This window comes from Gasterosteus aculeatus, chromosome 3 (assembly GCF_964276395.1).
Source record: "Gasterosteus aculeatus chromosome 3, fGasAcu3.hap1.1, whole genome shotgun sequence".
NCBI classification, from domain to species: domain Eukaryota; kingdom Metazoa; phylum Chordata; class Actinopteri; order Perciformes; family Gasterosteidae; genus Gasterosteus; species Gasterosteus aculeatus.
The window spans coordinates 8,259,771-8,270,980 of record NC_135690.1 but is presented as its reverse complement, the minus strand read 5'-3'; the positions used below and the strand labels follow the sequence as shown (position 1 = coordinate 8,270,980).

At 47.8% G+C, this 11,210-nt stretch overlaps 1 protein-coding gene across 4 annotated transcripts; it reads right to left on the bottom strand.

The window, feature by feature from the left end:
* Positions 1–44: 44 nt before the first annotated feature.
* Positions 45–10,764, bottom strand: cbarpa (CACN subunit beta associated regulatory protein a). Of its 4 annotated transcripts, none has more exons than XM_078098977.1 (11): positions 10,491–10,764; positions 10,201–10,361; positions 7,843–7,914; positions 5,260–5,405; positions 5,030–5,091; positions 4,778–4,940; positions 4,514–4,694; positions 4,292–4,435; positions 3,514–3,712; positions 3,214–3,418; positions 45–3,138 (listed from the first exon to the last, which is right to left on the bottom strand). In XM_078098977.1, exons 3-11 carry the CDS (start codon positions 7,888–7,890, stop codon positions 1,431–1,433), a joined length of 2,856 nt encoding a protein of 951 aa, XP_077955103.1. In that variant the 5' UTR covers positions 7,891–7,914; positions 10,201–10,361; positions 10,491–10,764; the 3' UTR covers positions 45–1,430. The 4 variants fall into 4 exon arrangements, with proteins under 4 accessions (XP_077955103.1, XP_040026732.2, XP_040026733.2 ...); XM_040170798.2 differs by having other exon boundaries at positions 4,265–4,435; positions 10,491–10,741; XM_040170799.2 differs by having other exon boundaries at positions 10,471–10,713.
* Between the last annotated feature and the right edge of the window lie 446 nt (positions 10,765–11,210).

The following is an 11,210-nucleotide window of genomic DNA, read 5'->3' as shown; positions in this document are numbered from 1 at the left end:
GGCTTGCATGAGTAATGTTACAGCAGCGTGAAATCCCCAGTTGCTTGGTTCTTATTCATGTCTTTATTCATAAATCTTCGGGTCGAGTATGAATATGGGCCACGCTACCTGCCGTCAAAAGTATCCACGGTGACATCACACATCACTGCTTAACGGATCATCTTAAAGCCGCACAGAGATACGGAATAAATCTGTACAGCCTGTTTAACTTGAATCCACAGGATACCTGCAAGGTATTATTTTGAAAGCTGTCAGTTCTTCATCTTGTCTTAGCCCAATGGCAGCAAATAAACCAATATGGTGCTGTTTTTTTCTCTTAATACTTTCTGACTTAACCAGATCCTATGGGAGATGATTAAGAAACGTTGACAAATAATGTATTTTATAGTAAATGACACGCCAAAACAGCTGTGCACTGTGGATGTTAGAAAACTTTAAATGGGAATCAATGTTAATCGCTTACAATTCTCAAAGGATTTGTTGACAATCAGAAAAATATCACCAGAGGTATTTTTTTTATTTAGTAATATTAAATGAGCTTGTCCATCGCCAATGCTATTTAGTTTCAACCTCCCCTTTCACAGCCTCGTCTCTGTCACGGGACCATCTGTCTAAAAGCCTGCGAGGCTCCTCTGTCAGTCTCCCGCTCAACACAGTCAGCGCACTGATGAAACACTTCGCTGGAACCCACGGAAGCTCCTGGATTCCCCCTCCTGAAGTGTAAGGAGTAATGAGGACAAATATTTACTAAAACTCCTATGAAAAAAAAATAGATGAAATATGAGTATAAAAATCCATGTTGCGCAATAGTTTAGTTAGGACGTCTGCTTTTACCTCCGGATCTTTAATCTGCTCATATGATGTAAATGTGTGGGCTGAGATCAGTTAGTTTTTTCTCATTTATGTGGTCCGTATTCTTTTCGCCAAATACATGAACCTCAAGCTTTCCCAAAGACATTTACCCTTGTGGTGATTGAGAGGAGAAGGACACTTGAGGAGGATTGGTGACAGAAACTCCATCGTTTTCTTTTTCCCATCAAAGTGCTTTTTGTTTTAAAGTCAAAACGGTTAAGTATTCACATACACATTGTTTGGACATACAGTAGCATGCTGAAAATTCACATTTAATTCTGAAAGTATTCATTTTTTCTAAAGATGGGTATATTTTCCAAGCTGTGTAATAAATGCATTTGATTTTCAGAACGGTCACCAATAAAAAGGGGCCCAGTGGAAATCAAGGTGTGAATGGAAATACCGGGAGACACTGTTGTTCTGTCCTTCAGGACATCTGTGTGAATCACATTCTAAATGTAAGGGACACAAGTATCTTAACACACGGTAATGATTGTACCGCTATGGATCCTAATTCAAGTCTGTCGTCTATACATAATGGATGTGAAATGAAGCCGCTGGGAGAAGAGATCCACGGGTCACATCGGGCTGAAGCCGGGTGAGGCCGCGTGCGACACGGTGAGCGCCCGCTCCGCTCCTCCCTGGCCGAGCTGCTCGGCGCCACGCAGGCCGCCGTAGAGCCGCTCTTCGACCGACACGGCCATCTTATCCGCCAGGCTGCGCTCCGACCAAACAGCCCGACTGCTGTTGTTGTTTCTGTTGGTGACCGTGGGATCCGCGTGGCTCCCGCGTGCGCTGCTCAAAGACCTTGTGGAGACCTGGCGGCCGTCACCCTCGACGGTGGCCTCTGCGCTCTTTTCGGCTCCACCTGACGGATCTGTGCCGTCTGATCTCTCTTTGGCGGGTTCCTCCCCGGGCGCGACCTCGCAGGCCTCCTCGTCGGCGGCGCTGGCGATGCGTGAGAGGGTGCTGTGGTACCTGGTGTCCAGAGGGTACCCGGCACTGTCGCCCCTCCTCAGCGGCGTGAACCTCTGCCTCTCCAAAGACGGGGAGTACCTGCCCCCAGCACCTGACCCCGGGTCGCTGTACTGCTTGTGTCGCTGCCACTGTTTTCGGAGGTGAACTCTGGATCGATGCCTGGTGCGCAGCGGCGGATCCTGCTGGTCAAACCGTGGATCGTGCCGGAGGAACTCGTTGAAAAGGGCGTCTGTCTTCTCGTCGATGCTGTAGTCGCGGCGGCGGAGGCGAGGTTTGTGAGGAGAAGAGGCATGCGGGATTGGGCTAGACAGCAACTGAGATTGGGACTGTGGAGGTTTCTGAGGTTGAAGGGTCTTCAGAAGCTGATGCGGTTCTTGGAGGGCAGGAGACTGGCCTGCAGTTTGAGATCTGTTCTTTAGTTTCTCCTCAGCGCTGTGTGACATCTCGTCTTGAAGCTCCTCCTGTAACAGCCGGGCCTCGGTGCTCTCGCACACTGAACCTTTCCTCCCGGAGCTGGTGAAGAACAACCTTCTCTCAGACGCCGTCTTCCCTCTTGGAGCTCCAGGAGTCCCAAAAAGCCGCATTTCGTCCGGAGGTCTGGATGGCGCTTCAATGGAGGTGTAGCCGCTGTCCATCTGGAGGAGTTTGCGGTTCCCTGCCTCGCCCTCTCCCCCACCTCCACTTCCCACCTCACTGTCCCCACCCGACGCCCCTCTGGTTCCTCCCTCTCCCTCGCCTTCCCCTTCAGGCTCATCGTCCAGGTCTTGGGACAAGCAGCTGTCCAGGCCAGAGCGAGCTCCTGCGCCGCCGTGGGATGAGCCGCTGTCGCCATCGCTGCGGATGGACTCCCGATCCGTGCTGCTCTGGTCCGAGGAGGCGTATTGCTCCAGGGACGCCCGCAAGCTCCAAATGTCTCTGTACAGGGAGTGAGGAGCCTCTGAGCTCTCCTGGCGATTCGTGAAGGAATACGACGAGCCCGAGCCGGCCCTGAGCCTGTCCTCAGCCCCGAACGCCAGCTCATCTCCTTCATCCGTCTCATTGGTTTTCCTCACATTCGTTATCTTGTCTTCGAACCTTTCCTGTACAGCAGCTCCTTGTTGCACGACAAACAAGTCGTCATCTTCCACCGATTCTAGCTCGGCTTCCACTGCTTCCGTTCCGCTCCCTGCACCAAACACTGCTTCTTCTTCTTCTACCTGAGTCCCATTGGCTGTAGCCTCCTCTTTCCTGTGGGCGCAACAGTCGTTTGTATCTTCTCCTCTGGCGCCGCTGCTACCATTGAACTCGCCCATGGCCTCTGGTCTTAACCTGTAAAGACAGTCCATCGTTAGTTTTGGGCATTTCGTGGTGCAAGCAGCCGGATTATGGAAAGAGATGATGTACCTGCTGAGGAAGAATGAGGATGCGAGTGCCGTGTCTGGCTGAGAAAGAGACTCTGCAGAGAGCGACTGGAGGCCACTGGTCGGGACGGGGGACTGTAGGAACGACTCAATGACCTCATCTTGGAGGGACAAAGAGTCGTTGTCGGTGTGATCAGTGGTTTCACTTGCCGCTCTCTGTCTCTGGAAGGGCCTTCTCTTGGGGGATCCTAGTAGAAAAGCCCAACAATGTTTGTCACCTTTCTCTTTGCTTCAGTTTTGTATCAACTTTTCTAAGCTGATCATTTAGGGCATATATCCAAACCTTTGGCATCAAGGCTGGCGGCCCGATGACTGCTGTCAAACTTCCACCTCCTGAAGTAAGGCCCCGCCCCCTCCAGACTAGCATGACGGCGCAGTTTGGTGAAGAAGTGTAGAACTGAAGTCTGGCCCGGCGCTTGAGTCGACTCTCCTCTCGGCCCCCTTTCGCTCTGAGCCTCCCCTGTGTCTCCAATAGCCTCCATCTGGCAGAAGGGATGATGGGAGAGTGGGATGGATGGAGGAGATGAGACATTAAGGAGGGTTGAGACGAGCTGAGATGAATCGCGGCGAGGGGGAAAGCCCCTCGGGGGAGAGCAGTTTGTCATATATTCACTGAGTTGCAGTGATGACTGATGTCACGATGCATCAATTGAGCCTGTGGCAGCTGCTTTTCACAGCTGTTTATGTTGATACGAGTGGATCAATCCTCACAGAGGAATCTCTGTGCAAATGCATTTGCGATTTAACAGACATGCATGAGTTAATTGGATCTCTTTATACAAACAAATGTTTCAAGCAGGGACTGAACAGATGCAGAAGAAATGTGACCGGCAAACAAAATCTTCCCTCACTGGCGTTCCTCTAAGTCTGGCCCCGGAATGTTGTTCACTGAAGACAAGACTCAAGGGTGAATAAATAAAAACCGTGAGCTTGTTATCCCGTGATGTGCTGTACTTGCAGGCATTACTGGACCAACGACCAATCAACAGACCAACACTCCCCTCCAATGGGGCCGTAACAAAACACGCATTGACCTGTAATACGCAGTGAGTGAAACTCACTGTCTGGGACCACGGCTGCTGGGCGTTGACGGCGGATGAAGCCTGTCCGTGGCTCTGGTCCAGGATGGCGGAGTGGTGCTGGTCTCCGGGCAGACCCCTGCTGAGGCTCAGACCCACCCAGTCGGGGACTCTTCTCTCAGTGGGCTGGTGAGAGAAATCACCAAAGACATGAGGAAACCTTGGGGACGTGTTGAGATCAAATTTGAGCCAACGAAAATCTACCTGGTAGATAGTGAGGGGCAGTTTGGGAGCGGCCGTGTCATTGATGTTGAGGGTGCTGCTCTCCGTTGAGTCACACTCCATAATGGTGAGGATTTTCAGGTCACAAGGGGCCGGGGGCAAAGCGAGGTGGGTCAGACGGGCCTTTTTCAGGTGGTGAAAGTCTCCCTCAGTCAGAGTGTACCTGAAAAAGAAGACAAATCCTTCCGTCTGATTCAACCAACGGCTCATGGAAATAACAACGTGAAACCCCCCGTTTAACTGCACCTGCGTCCTTTGTCCTGAGTCGTCTTCTCCTGTTCATACAGTGCCGATTCGTTAAAGGAGACTCTGCGGCCGGTAGACCCAGTGGAGACGAAGCGCTCTGACTCTCCGTCGTGATAGCTGCCGGCTGAGAGAGCGTCTGATTCATCCAGATGAATGATGATCTCTGAGCGACAAGGAGAAGAAATAACGGGAGTGGCGACAGTGGACCGGAAGACGTGTATGTAAGAACCTGAGAAAACCTACAGCTCTGACCTTGGGTGGGCTGAGAATCCTCAACATAAGTGGTGTTTGTCTTCTCGGGGTCATCGCTCGCTCTGAAAAGTGACAAAAAGTTGTGTCACTTTTCGTCATTCTTTCACAGAAATAGCAAATGTCATTGCGTCATTAGGGACAGTTTTAATCCGCTGCCGGCGCTGTCGCGTCGCCTCCTGTAATTCCGCTGGGTTTGCAGACACAGCAGGCCCACACAGCGTGCCGCCTACCTGGAGTAGCGGCGTCCACCCGTGCAGCAGCGGTGACAGAAGAGCAGCAGCAGGGAGAGCAGGACCAGCGTCCCCCCGGCGAAAACACTCAGCAGCACCAACAGCAGCACATAGTTCTCCACCTGGCCCGCCGCCACAGGCACATCCTGATCGACAGCAGAGGTCATATAGTCTGTTTATCATACACTCACCGCCATACAACACCATGCTGCAGGTAATCATTGTTTTTCAGAATATAGATATTTACTTTTGCAGCTTTAAGGATGCACGTCACCGACCAGTTCTCCAATCTCACCTTATATTACATTTTGATCAGAGCACAAAAGAGCAGAATTGTTCTGAAATATGGACATTTTAAATTGTTCTTAAAAGTAAAAACAATTGAACTCAACCTGTTTTTCTGCTGCATGAAAATCAGATACTGACAGACATTACCATGAGGCAGTTAACACATCGGCTTTCAAGTCCAGTATCAGCCCAACCCTGGTGCCCTGTGCACTCTCACTGCTTCACTTAATTACTGTGTTCTCGGCTCATAGTTGCAGTTCCTTAAAAGCCCAAAGACGTGTCTCTGTTTAGTTGTGAGCTCGCTGGCTGCGTTGGTCCCACTAGAGCAGCAATTGATGCTTCTCCCTTTGAGCTTCACTGCTATGTGGAATCTCTTTGTGGCATTACGCTGCCAGCAAAGCGTCGTAATATTGAATGAGGAGAGAATTAACACCGAGAGGCTTCCTTAAGTCCATGCCTCCTCACAGGGACGCTCATCCCCACACACTCATGTGCCCACCCGCCCGTTTAACACACACGCACAAAACAACTTCAGCCCCTCTGATTAGTACTCTCAGGCTGAATAAGCTTGGGGATGCTAATCGAAACGTCAGCGGGACCCTTAATTCAATCTCCCGGCTCTTCTCCATGAAGGGGAAATGAAAGCTCTGTGGGCTAAAAATGGAAATTGGAGGCGGTTGCAGACACACACACACACACACACACACACACAAGCCATCGCCACGCTTTCCTGGCTCTTCTTCCAATGTCAGTTTCACAAGAGAGAGGAAATAATTGGGCTCTTCTCACTGTCACGAAGGAAATATTCATCTATTGAGTTTTACATGAAATATATAAAATGTTGAAGGTGTTGACGTCATCATGTGCGGATTTAAAGAAAACTGAGGAGAGGAGAAGCTCCGCGCAGCAGTAGGCCGACCTTTAGAAGACGATGCCCTTAGCAGGAGCAGCATCGAGGTCATTGAAGCTAATTTGAAAGCTGGTTTGTCCTCCTTATACAACAGCAGGATGTAACATTGTTAAATGTTTCATTGTAAGGTCCTTTTGAGCAGAATGCCTCCTTATCCAAGTTCTCTACTCTTAAAACTCTCAGCTGCAACCTTCGCCATGTGGGTCCATTGCATGTGTCATTCCTCCAACCTGGCCTGTTCTAGGTCAAAGCACTTTTAAAGTGTTTCTTTTGTCTACAGAGAGTTAAAAAAGGATTAAGGACTTTTATTACACTGTAAAGTTTTTAAAAGCCTAATGCTCCTGGATGCACAGAGACTGAAGAGCTGCAGTTAATGATTTTTATTTTCATTATATCCTAATCTGCTCATTACTTTCTCCTGACATTTAACCCACAAAAAGTCAGAAAATGGGGGAAATGATAGTTGTGATTGTTTTTATTAGTAGTTTGCTCCCTCCAATTATCTTATTTTGTCAGTCGACAAATGTAGTTTTATTAAAAAACGAGCAAGAACAGCTTGTGTCGGGTTGACTGTGCATTCACTGTTAATAGTAAAGGTTCTTCTGCAAGAAGAAGCATCAATCGATCGGCATAAACCTCAACCGCAAACTCAATCCAGCACGGAGGACTTTCTTCTCATGAAACCGGACACGAGTATTTGCATCAGAGCAAACAAAACAAATACCTTATCTTTTCTTTTTATTCAACCTGAAATCTGCTTCTGGTCTCTTCATGTTACACAAACACACACACAGTGTATTTTTTCATCTTCCTTGGCGGCTATAGCGGCCTACCTTCTGCTAAAGCCTACGGGGAGATACAGTATAATATGAAGGTGTGTGTGTAACATGCATACCTTCACACACACACACACACACACACACACAGGCCAGCACAGCGTGTCAGAGCATCCGCAGCTTAATTAAGTCTGCTTTCTGCTGCTGTTTTCACGAGCTCAGCCAAACGGGAAGCACAACACGATCAATCAGCTGGAGCAGCGAAGCCTCGCGCCTTCCAGGGAAACTCTCCCTCCGCGCCGTCCGCCGCTAATCACCAATAATCACCTGCGCTGGCTCAGATATCCGCTTCGGCCTACTGGTGGCTGTATGGCAACAACAGCAACAAAAAAGCCGCCATCAAACTCGCACCCTGTTTTTGAGTCAAATCCTCATTGGTTGCAGATGCAGCTTTCCTCCACTACAGCTCGTGCTGGGATATGAACCCCGTTACTGGAACAGTGGGGGGGGGGGGGGGGGGGGGGGTCAACGCACTGCCTCTTTGGCTGAGATCTGTGAAGGGAAGAGTTGTCACAGACACCAGCTGACAGGGTGAGTTTGTGTACTCACGGTGGAGTTCTCAGACAGACTGGTGAGAACAGGCGACTCATTGCTCATGGTCCAGGTCGGCGTGTGTGAACCCTGCAGAGGACGGAGAAAGTGAAGTTAAAACAGAGCTGCTGTTTCTTCCTCAACAACAACAGATTTTTATTTCGTGTGGAAGAAAGCAGGAGAAACTAATCTTGTGACCAGGACCAACAGTGGAATGTTGCCACTATATCTTATGTTACAGACCTCCATTGTTTAAAAAACACACACACACAACAACGAGGCACACAGTTGCATCAGGTGACATGTTCTTTCATGGGCAGTGAATGTGGGCTGCCATAAATCAGCATGAATGTCCTTTTCCTTTTTTCAGTAACATCTTACAAAAAACTACAGAACCCCTGTTTTAAAAAATGTAAGTGTGTGTGGATTGATAGTGCAATAAAGACATGGGCAATAGGTCATAAATGTTTTTAAATAATCATATCCAGAGTTATTTCCTTCCTCGTGGTTTTGACACAGAAAACGAGCTCGGACCGAGCAGCAGAAAACATTCTGCTCAGCACAATGAACCTCATGACAAACTGGTGAAATACCCTATCTGTCTGAAGATGTACTGAGATCTCCTGAAGATGGATCATTACAAACGCACACACAGTATCACACAATAATCGAGTATCTCTCCCCTCAGTCGTTGGCGGACGCTTCACTGTCTGGGAAATAGGAAGACGGCGTGTTGTTAGAGAGGGATCATTCCATGTTTTACACTGCAGCTTGTGTCCGTCTCCAATTGCATTCCTTACGCATTCCCTCTGTGTGTGAGTCATATTGATGTAATTGGCTATCTCATACCAACAGCTCAGGGTAACACTGCATACCACACACACACACACACACACACACACAAACAGATCATGTTGAAGTCTGTATAACCACCATTTATTTTTCTGACCTTTAATGGGTGTTTTTACACTCAATGGCGTTTAGTTGTGAGCATGGTCTTTTTATGTATTTATTTATGTACATTATTTGTTAAAAATCCTAAACATATGAATATTTTATATTATTACGGCTATCATTTCTGCTCTGGATTTAAGTGCTATGGGCGAACTTAAAAGTACGACTAAAAGGCAAATAAAATATGTTTAATGAAAGAACAGAAAACATTGATGTATTTCTTTATTTTGAGATTATTTGAAGACCGATGTGGTGAAACCTGTTCATATCTTCTCTTTGCACACTGAATAACAAGCAGTTAAAGGGATTAGAAGGCTACCTTGAAAAATTATTGAATGGTCTATTTTTTTATTTTCCAAGGTTTAACAAATGTCCTTGCTGGTGTTCCTACATTTGTTCCTCTTCTTTATTAGTAAAATCAGCTAAAGCATTTTATTTCATTTCAAACACCTTTTCGAAGCAGAAGCCCTTTTAAATAATGTCACTATATTACTGATGGCATACAGCAATCAACAGCGATCACTTCAGCTCTCAACTCTAAACTATAGTTGCCTTCATGCATTTCATGAAGGCAACTATAGTTCATGAAGCCAAACAGTGTTCAAACCCACATGAAGATGGATTTTAAATTCTATTTTAATTAGGGCACAGTGTAAAAGTATCAAATAGCAGATATAGAAAAGTTTAATTTGGCCAAATGGCTCAGTCATGACATCATAAACACTTAAATATTTCAATCAGTGTGATATCAGATAGGAGGCACAATTCTCCTGTCCGGCTGTGTGAAATACGATGAAAGGTCTGTTATAGGTTTCCATCATTATACTGTTTTGGGGAAGAATCATTTATGGGATTTTATTTATTTTTCTTTCTCTCAATCCAAATCAAATTAAATATATTATTTTAATTGATATATTATCTAAATGATTTATTAATTCATAATGTTTTTTTACTATTAGCCTACTTTTTAGCAGACAGGGAATGACTTTTGGTTTATATTTGTATCATGTTTGTATTACAGTGATCTCAGTAATCACAATACAATTTAAAACCCACTGACTCCCACCCCGACTGATTGAGAAAAAATAATCCAAAGTGTGTGTGCTGCACGCGCGTGGAAATGAGCGAGCGCTACTTCCGATGGTTCCATGCCCCGTTCCATCCCTCTCATCCCCATCATCCCGCTCTATCACCATGTGCGCCAGGCACGCGGACAGATGGACGGACATTCACATCCTTCCATTAGCAGATTGCAATGACGCCGGCGGTGTTTACACCCTGATAAGCCATCAGCGGCGAGTGAGAGAGTGAGAGAGAGAGAGAGAGAGAGAGAGAGAGAGGGAGCGAGGAAAGGGGGTCACCGCATGTCTCCCTGATCTGTGACCGGATGAGGAAAGTCTCCAGATGTGTCGTATATCTTACGGTCTATGCAGGCGGTGTTGAAGCAGACTGACTACAGCGACCCGCTGCAGCCGGCGGCGCTCCGCGGCATCGGCAGCCTCAGCAGCCTCAGAAGCAGCAGCATCTTCCCTTCTCCTCCGAAAAGCCGCCGATCGGGTCCGTCCCGCATCTCAGCACTCAGCCTGCGAGAAAAAGGAATAGAAAATCAACACCGCTCACTCGGGGGGGGGCTGCTCCGCCGTGCTCCTCCGGAGTCAAACATCTGGCGGTGAAGCGCTCTGATTGAGGTACCTGGAGCCGGCTGTTGTCACCTGTCAAACATCCCGCACGAGGAAATAGTTGCACATTACAGCGGCAGAGAGGGAGAGTATGCGCCCGGTGGGTCCGTCGGCTGGTCCCGGTGCGCGCGGGACACTCTCACCCGGCCGCGGACTCCGTTTGAAGCGGCGGTCCACGGGCAGCTCGCCCCGTCTGCATACTTTAAATTTGGGCTTCAAAGGGGGATTGTAGTTATGAATGAAACCACACGCGATTGGACACACCCACCGCCCGCTCCCCACTCACCACGTGACCGGCGCTGACGGTGATGGTGGCTCGTGATGCGAGATGGAGGAGAGAACCTCACGAGCTCATGAATGGCATCTCCCGCGAGAGCAATTCATTGGTCGACTGAGGAATTTCAGTTTTTCATTTCATTTTTTTTCTATCGGTCCAGACACGATTGATATTGTAATATATTTAATTCGCTATGTTTGTGTCTTTCTTCGGTGCAGACAGATGGGCGCTGTGGACGTCTGTGTAATCTCACGTTTCACCACCTGGTGGCAGCGTTGCGCTGTTGTTTTCAGGTTGAAGTCCTTCAGTTCTTCATGCAGCTTTTTTCAGAATCAGGTCGAGCAAGACTTCCTGCTAACTAAACAATAGCTTGAATTCTTTCTAATTAATAGTACATTTACACCAAAACAATGGTTTGACGCCCTTTGATCGTCAAATACATGTTTTTCAGGACAAGTATATCGACATCACCAACC